The sequence below is a fragment of the Equus asinus genome, chromosome 4, assembly GCF_041296235.1.
Source record: "Equus asinus isolate D_3611 breed Donkey chromosome 4, EquAss-T2T_v2, whole genome shotgun sequence".
NCBI classification, from domain to species: domain Eukaryota; kingdom Metazoa; phylum Chordata; class Mammalia; order Perissodactyla; family Equidae; genus Equus; species Equus asinus.
Window position 1 is genome coordinate 81080142 of NC_091793.1, and position 23487 is coordinate 81103628.

The window sequence follows — 23487 nt, forward strand, 5'->3', positions numbered from 1 at the left end:
AAAGGTTTGATAAGATGGAACTTGGAAAGAATATTTCAGGAATGATGGTGTAGTCAAAATTCTGAACTATCGTTGAGCAATTAAGTCTGAAAGATAAGGAATAAAAGATATTCCAGGTCTTTGTTTTATTTTGACAAGAGTAAGTAGTTTTAAGGAATAGATAGACTCAGAATCCAGGGGTAAGTGTGCTGAGAAGAGAATTGAAATTGAAGAGATGAAGCAACAGTACTCTGAAAGCTTGGGAAGCACCGGAGACTTGGGCAGGTTAAAGGCTGATAGGAAGGAGCCAGTCACTACCCATTGATATATCTCTCAACCAGTAGATTCTCACAGCTGTGACAGAGGCAGTGCTTCTAAAGATTTTTCTCAGTAAGTGCCCCTAACGGTAGAGGTAGGTGAATATATCCTCCCAGAGAGACAGTGGTGTGGCTGAAGCTCCTGCAGGATCATTTCAGATCCTGTAGGAATTCTTCTTATTTCTTGTGGCCATAAGCGTCCTGGCAGACCTTAGAGTCAATTCTCTAGGCAACAACTATAAAATTGCTGTATGTAATGTAAACTATCTGACAATGAGAAAGTAGCCCATGCATCAGCTTGTATCAAGCATTTCTATAACAGCCATAAATACTAGAATAGACCAAAAATCTGCCTGCTTTTTTATAACTAGCTAATGAGGAAATAGAAAATGGAATTAGATATAGGAAAATGTTTAGGAATCTAGAGGAAGTGTGTTGGCAACAAAGTTGAATCAAGTTATTACAGGCTGACTTGGAGCCCATTAAACACGATTATCAAATACTCAAAGCTGTGAAAAATATGTGTTCTCATTACTCAAAGATGGGGTCACAGCTAAAAGGTCCGTCAGAATCAACTGGTAAGGTAAGTCATGTTCTGGGGTACTTAAGTTAAAAAGGTCTCTCAAAGTGGAAGCCATATCTTTTTCTCAGATTAAATTATCCAATAAGATTTTAACGTTTATTTCAATTTATTGTTTGTGTCAGAATTTGTGAGCTGCATGATGGGGACAATTAAATTATGTTCTACTTTGTCTACCACACCCCAGATTACACCCAGCCACACTCCAGGGCCATTGTATGAGAGGATATCACTTTGTTCTTTGAATAAACTGTTTTTTAAGATGTACTTTAAAAGGGAGAATGTTAATATTTACACCATTTCTTTGCTTAATCTGGCAACTTTTAATTTCAAGGAAAATGGAGACAAGGTAATCAGTTTTTATCAATTTATAAGGAAAATAATATTAAATAGGTTAATAATAATTTTCTAGCTGCTGAACCACTATAGAAAACATCTTTTAAGTATTTTTTGCCACTTTCCAACATGAAACCTTTTTTTTTTTAATTAATATGAATTTCACAGTTTCTTTGGGAGTTTCTTCTATTGTCCAAGGATTTACTTTAATGGCAAAAGAGTGAAAAAAAGAAAGGCTTTATTTCATTTAAGATTAAATATTCTAAGAGCTTGTAAATACAATAATGTGAGTGACTTAACAAAACAATAGAGATGAAATTAACACAGCAATGTCATTTGTTGGCACAGGGAAAAGCAGGAAAAAGGAGAAATGCCAGGACGCTGACCTGTACCCTCTAGTGGAAACGGAACTGTGTCCTTGTGATACATTTGTATCTCAACCTTATGGAAACTGGTCAGATTGCATTCTTCCAGAAGGCAGAAGAGAGTCTCAGCGAGGACTGCGAGTACAGGGAGACAGCAAAGAATGTGGAGAAGGCGTGCGCTTTCGAGCAACTGCCTGCTCTGATAAAAATGGAAGACCTGTTGACCCCTCCTACTGCAGCAGCTCTGGTAAGGAGATGGGTGAGGAGCAGGAGATGAGAGCATTGACATACAGTCCGGGAGATTTGTCCAAGGTCTAGAATTAGTAACTTTGTTCTTTAATAATTGTTTTAGTTCTGTCAATAACATACCGGCTTTCATAAAATATAGGCGTATGAAATGCACATATCCATTCTCACTGATTACCAGGAACGTGATTATTTTGGATCCTTGACTCACCTCACTCTATACTTTACCTTTGGCCACTTGTTTATCGTGAGTGAGTGCAGTTGCTCTACTTCACTGAAAAAGCCAAAGCCCAGTACAAATGAGTACATTTAATAGTGGTTTTGGTACTCTAATCATATACACAGAACACATCACACCTTGAACTTCTAAGCTAGTTGACAAAATACCAATGAAAGTTGATTTAAAAAGCTTTACAATGTAATGTGTAAGTATGCCTAAATTAATAGAACAACTGTAGAAAAGAAATTAAGCAATCTGGGATAATTCTGTGAGATGTTAATCAGGGAGAAGGCTGTCTTTGTTTTGAACCTTGGGAGAATTTGAAAGATATGGGGGAATGGAGAAAAGAATGAAGATTAAATACAGCTGGGATAGGGCCAGCCCTGGTGGCTTAGTGATTAAGTTCAGTGTGCTCCACGTTGGCAACCCATGTTCAGTTCCCAGGCACAGACCTACACCACTCATCTGTCAGCTGTCATGCTGTGGCAGCAGCTCACATACAAAAAGAGGAAGATCACAGTGATTGTGAGCTTAGGGAGAATCTTCCTCAGCAAAAAAATAAAATAAAATAAAATGATAAAATAATATTATTAAAAATAAATACAGTTGGGATAAATGTTGATGGAAGAGGCTGAGACTAATGATTACAATGGAGCTTATGAATCTCCTACTCTATTTTATGGTTATTTACTACATTTTTTTTTTTTAAGACTAAACAAGTTAGGAATTTTACAGATGTGATATCCAAAAAATCATTGCCAAGACCAATATTGGGAAGTTTCTTTTCTACATTTTTTTCTAAGAGTTTTATGGTATTAGGTCTTATGCTTAAGTCTTCGATCCATTTTGAGTTAAAGTTTGTAAGTGGTATAAGATAAGGGTCTAATTTTGTTGTTCTGCATGAGTTTATCCAGTTTTCTCAACACCATTTTTTGAAGACACTGTTTCCCCATTGGGTGTTCTTGCCTCCCTTATTGAATATTTATTGACTGAATATGCAAGAGTTTGGTTCTGGGCTGTCTATTCTGTTCCGTTGGTCAATGTGTCTATTTTTGTGTCATTACCATACTATTTTAGTTATTATAGCTTTGTAATGTAGTTTGAAATCAGGAAGTGTGATACCTCCAGGTTGTTGTTCTTGCTCAGGATTGCTTTGGATATTTAGGCTCCTTTGTGGTGCCATACAAATTTTAGGATTGCTTTTCCTATTTCTGTGAAAAATGCCATTGGAATTTTGATAGGTATTGCATTGAGTCTATAGATGGCTTTGGGTAGTATAGACATTTTAACAATATTAATTCTTCCAATCCATGATCATGGGATGTCTTTACATTTGTTTGTTGAAAGAAATTGAAGAAGACACAAAGTCTTATAGTTTTCATTGTGCAGAACTTCATTTCCTTGGTTAAATTTATTCATAGATATTTTACTGCTTTTGATGTTATTGTGAATGAAATAGTTTTATTCTGTTTCAGCTATTTCATTATTAGTGTATAGTAACACAACTGATTTCTTTATGTTGATTTTTTGTATCCTGAAACTTTACTGTATTTTCTGATTAGTTCCAACAGTTTTTTGGTTGAATCTTTGTGATTGTCTGTATACAAAATCATATCATCTGCAAATAATGACAGTCTTGCTTCTTCCTTTCTGATTTAGATGACTTTCATTTCTTTTTCTTGTCTAATTGCAGCTATAACTTCCAGTACTATATTGAATAAGAGTGGTGAGAGTGGGCAACCTTATCTTGTTCCTGATCTTAGAGGAAAAACTTTAAGTTTTTCAGCGTTAAGTGTAATGTTATAGATGACCTTTGTTATGTTGAGGTATGTTCCTTCTATACCCAATCTGTTGAAGGTTTTTGTTATGAGAGGATGTTGCATTTTGTCAAATGCTTTTTCTATATCTATTGCAATGATCTTTTGATTTTTATCTTTCATTCTATTAATGTGACGTATTACATTTATTGATTTGCATATATCGTATCATTCTTGACCCCAGGGATAAATCCCACTTGGTCATGGTGTATAATCCTCTGAATATGTTCTTCAATTTGATTTGGTAAAATTTGTTTGAGAATCTTTTCATCTATATCCATAAGTGATGTTGGTCTATAGTTTTATTTTTTGTCGTGTCCATATCTGGCTTGGGATCAGGGTAATGCTGGCCCTGTAGAATGAGTTTGGAAGTGTTCCTTCCTCTTCTATCTTTTGGAAGATTTTGAGACAGATTGGCATTAAAATCTTCTTTAAATGTTTGGTAGAATTTTCCAGTGAAGCCATCTGGCCCTAGGATATTCTTTTTGGGGAAGTTTTTGATTACTGATTGAATCCTTTTACTTATTAGTCTGTTCAGGTTTTCTATTTTTTTATGATTCAGTCTTGGTAGGTTGAGTGTTTCTAGAAATTTATTCGTTTCTTCTTGGTTAACTAATTTGTTGGTGTACAATTATTCACAGTCTCTTCTGATCCTATGTGTTTCTATAGTAGCAGTTGTACTGTCTCCTCTTTCATTTCTAATTTTGAGTCGTCTCTTCTTAATTTAGCAAAAGGTTTGTCGATTTTGTTTATCTTTTCAAAAAATGAGCTCTTAATTTTGTTGATCCTTTCTTTTCTTTTTTTTGGTCTCTATGTCATTTATTTCCACTCTGATCTTTATATCCCTCCTCCTGCTCACTTTGAGCTTAATTTATTCTTTTTCTAGTTGCTTGAGGTGTTGTTGTTTATTTGAGATCTTTCTAGTTTCTTAATATATCCATTTATTGTTATACATTTTCCTTTCAGAACTACTTTTGCAGTATTCCATAGGTTTTGATGTGTTGTTTTTCCATTTTCATTTGTTTTGAGAGAATTTTTTTTTTATTTCCCTTTTGATTTATTCTTTGGCTCATTGGTTGCTTTTAGTTTCCACATATTTTTAGATTTTCTAGTCTTTTCTTGTTGGTGATTTCTAATTTCATACAATTATGGTCATAAAAGATAGTTGGTATGATTTGATTCTTTTTAAATTTGCTAAGACTTGTTTTGTGTCCTATCATATGATCTGTCTTGGAGAATTTTCCGTGTGGACTTGAGAAGAATGTATATTCTGCTACTGTTTGATGGAATGTTCTATATATATCTGTTAAGTCCATTTTGTCTAAAGTATGATTCAATTCCAACTTTTGATTTTCTCTCTGGATGATGTATTCATTGCTGACAGTGGGGTCTCACAGTCCCCTACATTATTGTTCTGTTGTCTATTTCTCCATTTGGATCTTTTATTATTGATATATTTAGGTGCTTTGATGTTGCATACATGTATCTTTAAGATTGTTATATCTTCTTGATGTATTGACTCCTTTATCATAATATAATAACCTTCTTTGTCTCTTCTTACCATTTTTGGCTTGAAGTCTATTTTTGTCTGCTGTAAGTATGGCTATCCTCACTGTCTATTGATTTCCATTTGCATGAAATACCTTCTTCCATCTCTTCACTTTGAAGCCTATGTGTGTCTTTAAAGCTGAAGTGAGTCTCCTGTAAGCAGCACATACTTGAGTGTTGTTTTTTGTTTCTTTTTCCCTCTGTTTCTGCCTACCTTTGTAAATTAGTGATTTTCCATGGTGGTCTGCTCCATCCTCCTCTTTTTGTTATGTTTTGGGAATCTACTCTGGATTTTTTGCTTTGTGGTTACCATGAGGCTTACATACAACATCTCACAGATAAAACAGTTCATTTTATACTGATAGCAACACATCTCATAGATGAAACAGTTCATTTTATGCTGACAGCAACTAATCTCTATTCACCTATAAAAGATCTACCCTTTTACTCCTCTATTTTATATTTTTCATGTCACAATTTCCTCTTTTATACTGTCTATTCCTTATCAAATTATAGTAGCTATGGCTATTGTTAATACTCTTTTCCTTTAACCTTCATACCATAGTTAAGTTGTTAACACACCATTCTAATAGAGTTACATTTTTAAAATTCTGTTTTCCACCTTTACCAGAGTGTTGTGTACTTTCACATGTTTTCATGTCTCTGACCAGCTTCTTTTTGTTTCAGTTTGAAGAACTTCTATTAGCATTTCTCACAAAGCAAGTCTAGTGGTGGTGAACTCGCTCAGCTTTTCTTTGTCTGAGAAAACTTTTATTTCTTCTTCATATCTGAAGGATAACTTTGATGGATAAAGAATTCTTGGCTGGCAATTTTTATCTTTCAACACTCTGAATATATCATTCTACTCTCTACTGGCCTTTAGAGTTTCTGCTGATAAAACTGCTAATGGCCTAACAGAGGTTCCTTCATAGGTTACTTTCTTTTTTCCCCGGGCCGCCTTTAAGATTCTTTTTTATCATTGATTTTTGACAGTTTCACTATAATGTGTCTTGAAGAAGGTCTTTTTGCATTGAGGATGATAGGGTGTTCTATCAGCTTTGTGGACATGTATATTCAAGTCTTTCTCCAGGTTTGGGAAGTTTTTTGCTACTGTTTCTTTAAATAAACTCTGCTTTCTTCTCCCTCTCTCTCCTTCTGTTATACCAGTCATTCTTATATTTGACTTTTTTATTGAATCCTATAGCTCTTGTAGCATTTCTTCACTTTTTAAAAATCTTAGTTCTCTCCTCTTCTGAGTTATTTCTATATTCCAATACTCCAATTCATTTATTCTTTCCTTCATCTGGTCTGCCCTGTTCCCAGAACTCTCTCTTACATTCTTTATCTCATTCACTGAATTCTTCAGTTCCAGAAATTGTTTGACTCTTTTTTAAATATCAATCTCTTTGTGAAAGGACTCCTTTGTTCATTAATTGTATTCCTGAGTTCATTTAACTATCTTTCTGAGTTTTGTTATAGCTCATTGAATTTCTGCATAACAGATATTTTGAATTCTTTACCAGTTAGCTCTCAATATTCTGTGCCTTTAAGTTCAGTTGCCAAAGAATTATCATTTTCTTTCTGTGATACCTTATGTCTGTTTTTTTCATAATGTTTGTTAGTTTGCTCTTCATTTGGAGTAGCAGGTTCTTCTTTAATTAAGATTTTAGGTCTTTGGTCTTACAATTCATTGGTCTGGCTACTAGAAACCTTTCTTTTGTATTCCAGAAGGTGGCACTATAGCTAGTTTGTGGTTTCTCCCTTGTCCTATTAGCTGAGCATCTTCTGTGTCTACAGGAGCTTGCTCTCATGGATGCATTCAAAAACATGCACAAGGGTCAGCCCTGTGGTGCAGCAGTTAAGTGCACGTGTTCCACTTCGGCAGCCCAGGGTTCACCAGTTCAGATCCCGGGTGCAGACATAGCACCTCTTGGCAAGCCATGCTGTGGTAGGCATCCCACATATAAAGCAGAGGAAAATGGGCATGGATGTTAGCTCAGGGCCAGTCTTCCTCAGCAAAAAGAGGAGGATTGGCAGCAGATGTTAGCTCAGGGCTGATCTTCCTAAAAAAGAAAAAATTTTAAAAATTAAAAATAAAAATAAAGAAGCATGCACAAGGTTGCACTCAGGAGTGTGCACAAGAAACCCACAGTGGAGTTGGCAGAGGGTGGAGTTCAGGCTCAGCACTCCGGACTTTGGCGGTGTCCACAGGCCTGATGGTGGGATACTTGAGTAGGGTACTCCCAGATGTTTGTGAGGGGTCTTCCTGCTTTTGTCCTGAAGCAAATAGCAGGACATTTGTTATTTTAATGCCTTTTGATATTCTTATCTACTTCCTTCCCTTTCTCTCCCTCCCCCCAGTCATGGAGGTCCCTTCTCAGAAATCTAGGTGCTGCTGGAAAGAATGGCTTTCTCCAAGTGCAACTCATACAACTTAAATAGCTGGGCAGTAACTCACCACTTTCAGTTTCTACTGCCTCTGTGAGAGAGGTTACTGCTTTCCACTTCCTCTGTGGGAGAGGTAGCCACTGCCACCACCATAATTCCAGCCCCTTGTAGTGTCATCGTGGAGAGAGAGGACACCTTGACAAGTTCCTCCCTCTCCTCTACATCCAAAGTCTTCTCTGTCCTGCTCCAATGGCATGCTGGAATCTCCCCTCAGGCAAACTGGACTTCCGCAACTTTTCTCTCACCCATGGGTATCTGCCTGGTTTTGCACTCTCCAGGTTATTTTTGTCCCAATTGTGGTGATTTGGGGTGGGGCATGTTCACCAGCTCTCTTGGATCCACAGCCCCAATAGAGGTCTCATTTATTTTCAAAAGCATAGATTGACTAAAAACCTCCTTGGTTTTGTGGCATAATGAGCCTTTGCTCATTCACACCTTTGTTTGGTTATGGACATCTAGTTAATTGTTATAAAATGAGACAGAAGAGAGGAATCATTTACACCACTGTAAAGCTGACATCACCTACATATTGGGTCTTCATTTGTTTGATCAAAACCTGTATATTGAACACCTGTGCTGTACCTGGTGATCTTCTATGATTTGAGAGTACAGTTAGGGGGAATCAGAGACTCATGCAGTTTATTGCCTAGTGGGAGACAGAAATAAAATGAATAAAAGTATTTCAAGTCTTCATTAGCTCTCAGGATGCTGAATAGAAAATCTTTAGATGAACTTTAGGGAAGTCCTCACTGAAGTGACATAAACTTCATATGTGAAGGGTGAGAAGGAGGCGACCTCGTCAAAAGTACATACAAGTACGTTAAGCGAAATAAGCCAATCAGAGAAAGACGAACTCTATATGACTCCACTCATAGGTGGAAGTTAGTATATTGATAAGGAGATCAGATCGGTGGTTACCAGGGAAAAGGGGGGGTGGGGGGAGGGCACAAAGGGGCAAGTGGTATACCCACAACATGACTAACAAAAATGTACAACTGAAATCTCACAAGGTTGTAATCTATCATAACATTAATAAAAAAATTAAAAAAAAAAAGTACATACAAGGTCATTGTGGTTAGTGGGACAAGCATGTCCTGAGATGCTAAGACAGGAAAGAAGTTGTTGCAAAAAACAAAGGAAGCCCTATCGACTGAAGGTAGGGAGTAAGAAGAGAATTCTGTGAAGTGAGGTTGAGGAAGTAGGCAGACTCTTATTTGACAAGGCAAGGTGTGTGGATCTAATTTAAGTGAAATCGTCAGCAGGGAAGAAGAGGAGGTAATGTAATCCAATTTAGGTTTCAATAAATCACCTTTTAATTGAGATATAATTGACATATAACTAATGTTATATATAATTATTGGTTTCAAGTATACAACATAATGATTTGATATTTATAATATTGCAAAATGATCACCACAATAGATTTAGTTAACATCCATCACCACACATTAGTTACAAACTCTTTTTTCTTCTGAAGAAGGTTTTAAAATTTACTCTCTTAGCAACTTTCATATACACAGTAAACTTTTAATCTATAGTCACCATGCTATACATCACTTCCCCATGACTTACTTATTTTATACCTGAAAGTTAGCACCTTTTAACTCCTTTCACCTGTTCTGCCCACTCCCCACCCCTGCCTCTGGCAACCACAAATCTTTTCTGTGGTTATACGAGGTTTTTTTTCAGATTTCACATATAAGTGAAATCAGTATTTCACATGCAGTATTTGTCTTTCTCTTTCTGATTTATTTCACTAACCATAATACCCTCAACATTCACCCATGTTATTGCAAATGGCAAAATTTCCTTCCTTTTTATTGCTGAATAAAATTCCATTGTATATATCTGCCACACTTTTTTTAATCCATTTATCCATTGATGGACTCTTAGGTTGTTTCCATATCTTGGCAATTATAAATAATGCTGCAATAGACATGGGGTACAGATATCTTTTCAAGTTAGTGTTTTCATTTTTTTGGATAAATACCCAAAAGTGGAATCACTGGAACGTAGCCTAGATCCATTTTTAATTTTTTTCAAGAACCTCCGTACTGTTTTCTGTAGTAGTTGCACCAGTTTACATTCCCACTAACAGTGTGCTAGGGTTCCCTTTTCTCCACGTCCTCACAAACACTTGTTGTTTGTTGCCTTTCTGTGATTAGCCATTCTGACAGTTGTGAGGTCATATCTCTTTGTGGTTTTGACTTGCATTTCCCTGATGATTAACGATGTTGAGCATCTTTTCATGTACCTGTTGACCATATGTAGGTTTTCTTTGGAAAAATGTCTATTCAGGTCCTCTGCCCATTTTTTAACTGGATTTTTGTTTTTTGATATTGAGTTGTATGAGTTCTTTTTATATTTTGAATTTTAATCACTTGTCAGATATATTGTTTGCAGATATCTTCTCCCCTTCGATAGATTCTTTTTATTTTGTCAATGGTTTTCATTGCTGTTAGAAGCTTTTTTAAATTTTTTTAATTTTTTTAATTGCAGTAACATTGGATTATAACAATATATAGCTTTCGGATGTACATTGTAATATATTTCAAATTTTGTGTAGATTACATCATGTTCACCACCCAAAAAATAATTATAGTCCATCCCCTCACATGGGAGCCTAATCATGCCCTTTGCCCTCCCCACCCCTTTCCCTATGGTAACCACCAATCCAATCTCCATTGCTATGTGTTTGTTTGTCATTGTTTTTATCTTCTACTTATAAATGAGATCATACGGTATTTGACTTTCTCCCTCTGATTTATTTCAGTCAGCATAATACCCTCAAGGTCCATCCATGTTGTAACAAATGGCTGGATTTCATCATTTCTTATGGCTGAGTAGTAGTCCATCGTGTATAAATACCACATCTTCTTTATCCATTCGTCCCTTGATGGGCACCGAGGTTGCTTCCAAGTCTTGGCTATTGTGTATAATGCTGCAATGAACATAGGGGTGCATGTATCTTTATGCCTTTGCATTTTCAAGTTCTTTGGATAAATACCCAGCAAAAGGATAGCTGGATCATATGGTAGATCTATTCTTAATTTTCCGAGGATACTCCATACTGCTTTCCATAGTGGCTGCACAATTTGCACTCCCACCAGCAGTGTACAAGGGTTCCCTTTTCTCCACAACCTCGCCAACCGTTGTTTCCTGTCTTGTTAATTATAGCCATTCTGACTGGATTGAGGTGATACCTCATTATAGTTTTGATTTGCATTTCCCTGATAGGTAATGATGTCGAGCATCTTTTCATATGCCTATTGGCCATCCATATATCTTCTTTAGAGAAATCTCTGTTCAGATCTTTTGCCCATTTTTTAATTGGGTTGTTGGTTTTCTTGTTGTTGAGATGCATGAGTTCTTTGTATATTTTGGATATTAACCCCTTATCTGATATAGGGCTTGCAGATATCTTCTCTCAATTGTTAGGTTGTCTTTTCGTTTTGTTGATGGTTTCCTTTGCTGTGCAGAAGCTTTTTAGTTTCATGTAGTCCCATTTGTTCATTTTTTCTTTTGTTTCCCTTGCCCAGTCAGACATCGTACTTGAAAATAGGCTGCTAGCCAGGGCAATCAGGTAAGAAAAAGAAATAAAAGGGATCCATATTGTAAAAGAAGAAGTGAAACTGTCACTCTTTGAAGATAACATGATTTTATATATAGAAAACCCTAAAGAATCCACTGAAAAACTTTTAGAAACAATAAATGAATACAGTCAAGTCACAGGATACAAAATCAACATATAAAAATCGGTTGCATTTCTATACACTAACAACGAAGTAGCAGAAAGAGAAATTAAGAATACAATCTCATTTACAATTGCAACAAAAAGAATAAAATACCTAGGAATAAACTTAACCAAAGAGGTGAAAGATCTGTACACCAAAAACTATAAAACGTTGTTGAAAGAAATCGAAGAAGACACAAAGAAATGGAAAGAGATTCCATGCTCTTGGATTGGAAGAATTAATGCCATTAAAATGTCCATACTTCTGAAAGCAATCTATAGATTCAATGCAATCCCTGTCAAAGTTCTAACAACATTTTTCACAGGAATAGAACAAAGAATCCTAAAATTTATATGGAACAACAAAAGACCCCGAATAGACAAAGGATTACTGAGAAAAAAGAACAAAGCTGGAGGTTTCACACTCCCTGATTTCAAAATATACTATGAAGCCATAGTAACCAAATCAGCATGGTACTGGCATAAAAACAGACATACAGATCAATGGAGCAGAATTGAGAGCCCGGAAGTAAACCCACACACTTATGAACAGCTAATATTCGACAAGGGAGCCAAGAGCATACAATGGAGAAAGGAGAGTCTCTTCAATAAATGGTGTTGGGAGAATTGGACAGCCACATGCAAAAGAATGAAAGTAGACCATTCCCTTACACCATGCACAAAAATCAACTCAAAATGGATTAAAGACTTGAATGTAAGACCCGAAATCATGAAACTTCTCGAAGAAAACATAGGCAGTATGCTCTTTGGCATCAGTCTTAGCAGCATATTTTCAAGTACCATGTCTAATCGGGCAAGGGAAACAACAGAAAGAAGCTTTTTAATTTGATGTAATCTTACTTATTTATTTTTGCTTCTGTTGCCTTTGCTTTTGGTGTCAAATCAAAAAAAAAATCATTGCCGAAACTGATGTCAAAGAGTTTACTGCCTATGTTTTCTTCTATGAGCTTTATGGTTTCAGATCTTACATTTAAGTCTTTAATTTATTTTGAGTTTATTTTTGTGTATGGTATAAGATAGTGGTCTAGTTTCATTCTTTTGCATGTGTCTGTCCAGCATCATTTATTGAGGAGACTGTCCTTTGTATATTCTTGGCTCCTTTGTTGTAAAGTAATTGACCATATATGCATGGGTTTATTTCTGGGCTTGCTATTCTTTCCAATTGATCTCTGTGTCTGTTTTTATGCCAGTACCATAATTTTTTGATTACTGTAGCTTTACAATATAGTTTGAAATCAGGAAGTGTGATGCCTCCAGTTCTCTTCTTCTTTCTCAAGATTGCTTTGACTGTTAGGGTCTTTTGTGGTTCCATACAAATTTAGGATTGTTTGTTCTATTTCCTTTAAAAAATGCCATTGATATTTTGATAGGGATTGCACTGAATCTATAGATTGCTTGGGTAGTATGAACTTCTTAACAATATTAATTCTTCTAATTCATAAGCACAAAATATCTTTCTGTTTGTGTCTTCTTCACTGTCTTTTATCAATGCCTTATTGTTCTCAGTGTACAAATTTTTCACCTCCTTTGTTAAATTTATTCCTAGGTATTTTATTCTTTTTGATGTAATTATAAATGAGATTACCGTCTCAATTTCTCTTTCTGATAGTTTGTTATTAGTGTATGGAAATGCACCTGGTTTTTGTGTATTCCATTTTGTATCCTGCAAACTTGCCTAATTCGTTTATTAGTTTTAACAGTTTTTTGGTGTAGTCTTTAGGATTTTCTACATGTAATATTGTGCCATCTACAAGTAATGACAGTTTTACTACTTCTGTTACAATTTGAATGCCTTTTAATTTTTTTTCTTGCTAAGTGCTCTTCCTAGGATTTCCAGTACTATGTTAAATAAAAGTAGTGAGAGTGGACATTCTTGTCTTGTTCTTGATCTTAGAGGAAAAGTGTTTTTTTGCCTCTGAGTATGGTGTTCGCAGTGGGCTCATCATATATGGCTTGTATTATGTTGAGGTACATTGCCTCTATACCCACTTTGTTGAGAGTTTTTATCATAAATGAATGTTGAATTTTGTCAACTGCTTTTTCTGCATCTATTGAGATCATATGATTTTTAGCTTTCATTTTGTTAATGTGATGTATCACATTGATTGATTTGTGAATGTTGAACCATCTTGGCATCCCTGGAATAAATCCTTCTAAATCATGGTATATGATCCTTTTAATGTATTACTGAATTGGTTTGCTAATATTTTTTGAGGACTTTTACATCTATGATCATCAAGGGTATTAGCCTGTAATTTTTGTTTGTTGTGGCATCCTGGTTTTACTTTGATATCAGGGAAAAATGATTTTGGAAGTGTTCTCTCCGTTTCTGTTTTTTGAAAGAGTTTGAGAAGGATTGGTATCAATTCTTTGAATGTTTGGTAGAATTCACCAGTGAAGCTGTCTGGTCCTGGACTTTTGCTTGAATCGGTAATCAAAAATCTCCCAACAATTTCCTTACTAGTAATTGATCTGTTAAGATTTTCTATTTTCTTGTGATTCAGTCTTGATAGGTTGTGTATTTCTAGGAATTTATCTATTTCTTCTAGGTTATCCAATTTGTTGGCATATAAATGTTTACAGTAGTCTTTTGTGATCCTTCGTATTTCTGAGGTATCAGTTATAACATCTCCCGTTTCATTTCTGATTTTATTTGACTCCTCTCTCTTTTTATCTTGGTGAATCCAGCTAAAATTTTGTCAATTTTGTTTATCTTTTCAAAGAACCAGCTCTTGGTTTCATTTCTTTTGTTGGCTTTTTAGTGTCTATTTCACTTATTTCTTCTCTAATCTTTGTTATTTCCTTTCTTGTACTACCGTTGGGCTTCATTTGTTGTTCTTTTTCTAATACCTTGAGGGATAAAGTTAAGTTGTTTATTTGAAATTTTTCTTGTTTTTTGAAGTAGACATTTATCACTATGAACTTTTCTCTTGGAATTGCTTTTGGTGCATCCCATAAGTTTTGGTGTGTTATGTTTCTATTTTCATTTGACTCAAAGCATTTTTAGATTTCTCTTTTCATTTCTTCTTTTGCTCATTAGTTGTTCAGTAGCATGTTGTTTAATCTCCACATATTTGTGAATTTTCCAGTTTTATTCTTAAAATTGATTTCTAGTTTCATATCATCATGGTCAGAAAAAATGCTTGATATGAATTCCATCTTCTTAAATTTATTAAGACATTTTGTGTCCTAACATATAATCTATCCTGGAGAATATTCCATGTGTGCTTGAGAAGAATATATATTGTGTTACTTTTGGATGGAATGTTCTGTATGTCTGATAAGTCCATCTGTTCTAATGCATCTAAGGCCAATGTTTCCTTATTGATTTTCTGTCTGGATGATCTATCCATTGATGTAAGTAGGGTATTAAATTTGCCTACTATTATTGTATTGCTGTCTATTTCTCCCCTTAGGTTTGTTAATATTTGCTTTCTATATTTAGGTGTTCCTCTGTTGGCTGCATAAATATTTATAGATATTATACTCTCTCATTGGATTGACTCCTTTCTTATATAATGACCTTCTTTGTCTCTTAAAAAATCACTTTTGACTACTGTATATAGATTGACTTCAAAGGGGAAAGAATGCCATTGGGAGACTATTGCAGTAGTTGAAGGAAACACATGATTTTAAGTTAGACTAGGATGGTAGCAATAAAGAAATAGAGAAAAAGTAGTTTAAAACATAGTTTGGAGATAGAATTGACAAAATTATCCCAAATGCCAGTCAGCCTTTTTTATATATTATCTATCATTCACCTCTAATTTTTCATGGGTTTGTATTTTTTTTGTTGTTGTTTAGGAATGATCATTTCAAATTAGAAAAGAAAATATTTTCAAGGAAGAGTAGATATTGATAACTGAATAAATTTGCAAAGCAATAGCAAAAGCTATTAGAGAATCTAAAAGATTTTCACCTAATGAAAACAGTGCTTTGATCAATTTTACCATAGAATCATAACTTTTATGTTATTTGTGTTAAGATACTTTTATGGTGCATCTTAAATTTTTTTTTAAATAGTAAATGAAAATATTCCACTGTGTCACCTCTAGAGACACACACCCATCTATAAAGGGGATAAAGTAAAAATAAAAACATTTAGCAGTTACTGATAAAGAGATTTTTTTTATATCCATGAGTTAGCTTACAATGAGGAATTCTATTTTCATCATGTATAAACAGGCACAGAGCAGTGACCTCCGTCTGGCTCTCCTAATAAGAACAGTGAATACTTTTCCCTTTTAATCTCTTACTTGGGGTTTGTCTTCCATCTGCATCTGTAAGACAAATGGGATTTCCTAGGATAATTTCAGAGAAATTTCCTCATGAGGATAATTAGTCCCCATGCTGAGGTATCCCTAGGGGCCCCCTGGAGGTACATATAGCCATGGGCGATACAGTCCAGTAAATTCTGAACTATCTATGGTAATGGATCCGATGGATTATTCAAGCCACAGATAATCTCAGCCAAGTTCTTTGGCTTTGAGAACATCACTCTGGGGACTAATATTAAAATTTCACTTTGTTAAAAAAAAGAGAAAGGTATTTGTGTCTACATACTATCAGCAATTTTTAGTTCCTGTAAGTCCCATCACTGCTTAATGCCAAAGTGCATAACGTGTTTCCCAATTATGTGACAAAAGGCCAGAAGATGACTGAGATTACGTGGTTTGGGCGACAAAATAGCATGTACCAAAATTAAGATACTTGAGGTGAGTCACTCCCTACCACGTCTCCTATCCCAGTGTTTTGTTTTTTTGTTTTGGGGTGATTTTTTTGGCAAAGAGCAGGACGTAAAAGCACCCCCACTGTATTCTCCTCTTTCTTTTGTCCTGCCTTCATCCTTCCCATCATTTAGGAATCTGCTTATATCAAGTCTTTGTCTAACTCCTCTAATAAATCAGTCTACTTCGTCAACTTTCTATTCCCCTTACCAGTCTTTATTTTTCTTCATAGTATTTAATCACCGACTGAAATATTTTATATTTACTTTAAAAAAAATTATTGATTATTGCCCCCACTGGATGGTAAAGTTCCAAGAGAGAAAGAACTGCTTGTTTTTCTTTCATTTTTCCATCAGTATCCATAGCACCTATTATAGTGCCAGAAAGGTAGTAGGCACTCAAAACGTATTTTTAATACATGCTGAATCATCAGGTGTTAGTAGTTTTGTCTCCTAAGTGTCTCTTAATATTTTCATTTTATCTTGCTATCTACTACGCCTGTTAATAGATGTTAAAGCATTTTGCCTTAACTTATCCGCCTGACATCTATCATGCCAAGAGCCATGGGCCATCACACTAAAAGGCAAATGTGACCAGGCCAGTACTCTGCCTGCAGTCTTTCCTGGCATCCCCTTCACACACCAGCTTCTTAACAGGCCATGGAATAACTTCCATGATCGTGTAGCCTGCCTTGCATGCTCTTCCTCCTCCTTTCCTCATTCTTTAAGATAAGACCAGTTGCTTCCTGATCCAGGAAGCATTTCCCATACTTCCATCCCAGGACAGGTGAGAGGATCATCCAGGGGATTCCCATGATTTCTTGTGTTTCTCTTTATGATTGTATTTAATTTTATTTTAAAAAAGAATTCTCCATGTAGATTTCTATTTCTCCTACTAAACTGATTGCTCACTGAAATTCAGGACTGAATCATGTTCATTTCTCCATCTCCAAGGCCTAACACAGAGTCTGACCCATCACAGCTCTCAGTATAGGTTGGCTGAGTGAATGAAAAGACTAGTTGAGACATGACAAAAGTCAACACACATATGCCTTTATAAAAGTTCTGAAGTGTGTGCGTGTGTGGTATGACAGCTCTTTGTGTAGAAAAGCTGTGTATAATCAAATTCATAGAGAAGTCAGCTGTGCAATACATGTTCAGACAAACACTACAAAATACGTGGTTCTCCTTTCCCTTGCTATACAGTTTGGGATCAGAGGAAACGAAATTACATTGCTACAAGTAGGCAAGTCATGTTTTTGTAAGAATGGAAGAATGCAGAAAAGCAATTCTCCAAGTGATCTACTGATAATTATGTGAATACATTTTAATTCATCAAATTATACAATGGAAATATAATCTGTCTTAAAGCTGATTTCAGATAAATTATGATTGATTTTGAAAGGCAATTAATTATCTTCATTAATATTTCATCCAGAAATAATTTAGCATTTTCAGCTTAACTTTATTACAGCAATTTTATTAACTTGCTATCATATATAAGGAGGTATGGATAGCAGACAAAGCAAAATAAATAAATAACCTAAAATATCTTTGTGATTTAAAGACCACTATTTCACATATTTGCAGTTACTGAAAAAAAATGTGAATTTAATCTTAGTACACTTAGAAAGTTTATATTTTCTCTCTATGTGTTGAATTTTAAATCATTGAAATATTTCTGTTACACCTACATATGGACAAGTTTCTTTTGGCTGAGCTGGGAGAGTATGCTTGAGGCCTGAAACTTACATCTTTATCAACTGAGGTGGTTAAGAGAGCATTTTACAAAGCGTCTTGGCGTAGATTTGTGTATATCAAAGATGGGACAAACTTTTTAAACTGTTGTGAGCTGTGCTCATAAGTCCACCACACAGAAGGGATGGAACGATTTTATCCCATCCTGTCTTGCAGAAAGAAATAGAAACGCTTTAGTCACCTGCAGCTTTTGCCAAATGACCTGTTGGCTAAATCCTCTACACCTTTATGTTTCTTGAGACATTGAGAAGCTCTTCAGATCACCACTCAAGAGGAATTAATAGTGGGCAAGAAAACTTAAATTCGACAAGATGTATATGTTTCTATGTTTTTCATGTTGAAATTTTGCCTCTTCTGCCTTTTTGTTTGCATTAATATGAGCGTTGCTAAAAAAAAAAAAAAAGAAATTCATATGAGATCGCCTCTTTACAGATGTTTCTCTCTTCTGTCCATGTTTCTCCATCACAGTTGCTCTCCCTTAGTGAGCTCAGACCTCTTCACCTTTCCCTTAGATTCCCTGCAGTGGTTGTCCTTCCGCTGTCCTCACTTGGTCCTTCCCTCATGCCCCCTTTTCTCCTATTTCAATGAGAGGAATCTTTCCAAAACCAAATCTCATTATCACTCTCATAGGTTTTAAACTCTCAGTGTCAACCTATGGCCCAGATGCTTAGCATGGGATAGAAAGCCCTTCATGATTTTACCCTTTTTTAACCCCTGAAGCTGGCTCCTCATCCTTCCTTTGCTGAACCCCAGCCTCTCGCAGTCTTGCATATCTTCATACCTACCGTTCACTCTCACAGGGCCTTTGCCCTCTGTACCTGTACATTTTGCTTCTGCTATGACTTTAACTTTTCCCTCTTACAACCTCATTCTCTAGTTAACTCCTAATAACCTTTCTAGACATACCTCAGAAAGGTCACCTCCTCTGGGAAACCACAGGCAGTCTTGCCAGCCAGGCCTTTCCCATCCCCTAGATCCCATTAGGAGCTGAGCATATCTGCTTTGTCTCCTAGCAAGATGCAGGTCCCGAATCCTAGTGCTTCTCACATTTCCCCTACGTTATTGCTAGTCCATCTGGCCACAGAGAGGGGTTTGCTCTTTGAGGGAGGGACTGTGTCTACCTCATCACTCCATCAGCACAAACACCTGGCAAAGGGTCACCACATCATACGTATTCAACAACTGTTAACAAAACACAGAATGTAAATCTGTACTTGTGTATAAAGAAGCTTAATGTACACATGTGTATTAGTTTCTTATGACAGCTGTAACAAAACCACAAAGTTGGTGGCTTAGAATAACACGTGTTTATTCTCTCACAGTTCTAAAGATCAGAAGTCCAAAATCAGTTTCACTCGTTCAAAATCAAGGTAAGGTATGCTCCCCTTCAGAGGCTTCAGGGGAGAGTCTGTTTCCTGACCTTTTCCTATTTCTAGAGCTGCATTCCTTGCATTTCTTGGCTCATGGCCTCTTCTTGTGTCTTCAAAGCCAGTGGCATAGCATCTTGTTTCAGTGTCTCATTGGCTGCTTCTGTTTCAGATCTCTCTCTGCCTCCATCTTATAAGGACATGTATGATTATCCAGCCCATGCTGATAATCCAGGGTAATCTTTCCATCTCAATATCCTTAACTTTATCACAATTGCAAAGTATCTTTTGACATATAAGGTATTTATAGGTGCCAGAAATTAGAAACCAGTATCTTTGAGGGCAAGTATTCAGCCTACCACAGTACGTTAAGGCTGTTATATTTTTGAAGCTAAACTTTTTAAGGATGTGCAAAGGAGAAAGAACTGGAAACTTTTCTCAAGTGTTAGAAGCACTAACATTGTGTCATATTCTTTATTTCTTCATGTGTAGTGTCCACACAAGGGAATTTATGTGAATGAGAACATAATCTGGAAAATTATTAGAGAAAATATTGTAATGAACAAAATGTTGTAATGAAGAAGGCAAATATGACTTTTGGTTATTTCCTTGAACAACAATATATGAAACCACTATTTCCTTTCACTTTTTCTTGTGATTTGAGCTAGGCAGTATTATTAGATACAACACTAAAAGCATAGCAACAATAGAAAATATAGATAAATTGGATTTCATCAAAATAAAAAATTTGCATTCCATAAAGGACAACATCAAGAATATGTAAAGACAGGCCTGGCCTGGTGGCGTAGCAGTTAAGTTCGCATGTTCCACTTCGGCGGCTCAGGGTTCACTGGTTTGGATCCCAGGTGCGGACATGGCACGGCTTGGCAAGCCATGCTGTGGTAGGTGTCCCACATATAAAGTAGAGGAAGATGGGCACAGATGTTAGCTCAGGGCCAGTCTTCCTCAGCACAAAGAGGAGGATTGGCAGCAGATGTTAGCTCAGGGCTAATCTTCCTCAAAAAAAAAAAAAAGAAAGAATATATAAAGACAACCCACAGAATGGGAGAAAATATTTGCAAGTGATATATCTGATAAGAGATTTGTATCTGGAACATATAAAGAAGTCTTATAAATCGACAATAGGAAGACAGATAACCCAGGTGAAAAATGATCAAAGGATTTAAATAGATGTTTCTCCAAAGAAGATATACAAATGGCCAGTAAGCACATGAAAAGATGCTCAACATCATTATTCATTAGGGCAATGCAAATCAAAACTAAAATAAGCTGTCACTTCATACCCACTAGAATGACTGCAATCAAAAAGACAAAAAATAAGTGTTGGTGAGGATGTGAAGAAATCGGAATCCTCATATATTATTGGTTGGGACGTAAAATGAGGCAGATACTTTGGAAAACTGGTGTTTCCTTAAAAAGATAAATATAGAGTTAGCATATGACTCAACAGAAGTGAAATATATACCCCAAAGAAATGAAAACATATATTTAACATAAAACACAAATATTTAGTACCATTACTCCTCATGGCCAGAAAGTGGAAACAACTGAAATTTATAGCAACTGATCGATGGATAAATAAAATGTAGCCTATCATATAATGCAATATTATTTGATAATTAAAAGAATGAAGTACTGATACCTGCTACAACATAGATGAGTCTTGACATCATCATTCTAAGTGAAAGAAGTCCATCACAAAAGACCCAGTAATGTATGATTTTATTTATATGAAATGTCCAAAACAGTCAAATCTATAGAGACAGAAAGATTAGTGCTTGCCTCAGCCCGGAAGGAGAGAGGTGTGGGGACAGACTATGTATTAATCTGCTTAGGCTGCCATAACAGACTCACATGCAATATTTGGCCTCCATTATTGTGCTCATTTTTCTCCAATATGTTTCCATTTGGCAATAAATACTTAAATGATGGTAAAGGGAGCGTAATGTCCCAAAGTCACTTTCAACCACACATTTCATGTCCTACATGCTGTGACCATACTGGACTTCCTCCTGCTGTTCCCCATGCACCTTCTGTCCTTGTGTGACTCCATTCCTTTGCCTATGTTTTTTTCCTCAGTCTGGTGTCTTTTTCTCTTCAAGTGAATGCCTCCTCTTTTGAGCCCTACCCCAAGTCAATTTCTTCAAAGAAACTTCTCCCCAACTTCTCCAGCCTTGTCCCATATTCTCACAGGAATATAGCCATACTCTCATGTAGAACATGACTTATATTAGACTCTATCTTTTTACATGTCTTTCTCCCCTTCCACATTATTAGCCCCAATCCTTAGGTCATTCATTCATTCATTCAGGACGTATTGATTGAGCACCTACCATGTGCCAAGAACTGTCTACACCTTGATTGTACAGCATTAGACAAAACATGTGTGGTCCTTGCCTTCATGGAGCCTGCAGTCTAGTAATTGAGAGATATATTCAGAAAATATATACACAAAATATATGATTTCAAATTGTCCTAAGTGTTTTCGCAAAATTGATCATGGTACTATGAAAGAATGACAAGACGGGACATCATTTAAACTGGAGAATCAGAGAAGGCCTCTCTAGGGAAGAAAATATGATCTAAAAAGTGAAGGATGAGTAGGTGTAAATAGGCAGAGAACACTCTTTCGGCCAGAGTAGATGCTCAAATAATGTCTCTTGAATAAGAAGGAATACAGTATTCCTAACATTGTATTGTATTTTCCCACTTTCTTTGGGCCATTTTAATTGTATTTTTGTGCATGTTTTGTACCATCTCAAATAATTCTTGGTAGATGAATTTCCTTTAAAATACGTAAGATGCATAATTTAATTTGTATAATGACTATCAATGCATTTTCAGTTTGCAGTAAAAAAAAAAAAAAAAAAAAACCTGAAATCTTCTTTTTTGAAACTGCTATCAAGTTTGTATCCCCGATTCTGAGTATATTTGTTCAGTTACCTTTTGGGTCCTATAGCACAGAACTGTCCTTTTCCCTGTATTCTTTTTCACATTCTTAGTCGCAGCTCATTATTCCAGCTTGTTAAGCACTAAATCTTGAATCTGACATCCAACACATTAGCTATAACTCTCAGCTTTATATCATCCCCAAATTTGGTAAGCATGCCATCTGTATCTTTATCTAAGTTGTTAATCAAAATGTTGAACAAAAAAGGACCAAGTATTTCTCCCTCAGCATATGGCTGCAGGAGACATCCCTCAGGATGGCACTGATCCTTAGTCAACATTGTTTGGGGACCTACAAAAATCCATCCAGCTCCTTATACTTGTTTCTGAGGGTATCTGAAAAGAGTTTTTATTGGATTGCTTTCTACCTATAACAGACCTTTCTTTATTCTCTACCAATCTAGTAAGTCCATCAAAAAAGAAATTAGAGCACTTTCTCTGAATTGATCTGAATGAGCCCATTTTGACACCCAATGCCCACTTCTTTGTGGAAGTATTCACAAGCTCTTTAGTAGTATGCTCATGGATTTTTGTCAAAATCAGACTCTGCCATAGTTTTGTGTTAACCTCCTATAGTTCTGTCCCCTGTGGCCAGGCCCAGCCCCCTTGAGCAAAGATAATGGCTTGAAGCCCAAGCTAAGTTACATAGCACCCAAGGGGAATGGGTCCGTTAAATGCTTATCGTTCCTTTCAGTGATGCTGTTCAGTAGGCAGGCAAGACAAGGTGGGGATGTAACTGAAGAATATATTTCCTACGCTGATTTGAACTCTTTGCTTTACTGTGTTTATTTTCCATATTCTGTGTGTTCGTCTACAGACAATGGTGGTTACAATTATTGTTCTTCAATTTCTACTGTTATTTTCTCCTTCCAAGGACTTGTGCCTCCTGTACTCTTGATTCTAGTCCTCTTCTCAGTTGTATACTTTTTCTTGTCCATTTGTCCTCCTACTCCTTCAAGTTTAGCTGAAAGCTGTATAGTTCATGTCAGCTGCAAAATGCATCTTTTGTTTCTCCTCTCAGTACTTAATTGTTTGCCAAGAGGCCAATTATGTTTC

At 36.0% G+C, this 23487-nt stretch overlaps 1 protein-coding gene across 5 annotated transcripts in view; it reads left to right on the top strand.

The window, feature by feature from the left end:
* THSD7B (thrombospondin type 1 domain containing 7B) overlaps positions 1-23487 on the top strand; it is a 799570-nt gene that overhangs the window by 576543 nt on the left and 199540 nt on the right. For 4 of the 5 annotated variants that reach the window (XM_044768990.2, XM_044768984.2, XM_070507604.1 and 1 more), the window contains one exon: positions 1561-1824. The exons of the other annotated variant lie outside the window; for it this stretch is intronic. In XM_044768990.2, coding sequence (XP_044624925.1) covers positions 1561-1824 — 264 coding nt within the window. The remainder of the gene's footprint in view (positions 1-1560; positions 1825-23487) is intronic. 5 annotated transcript variants of the gene reach the window in all.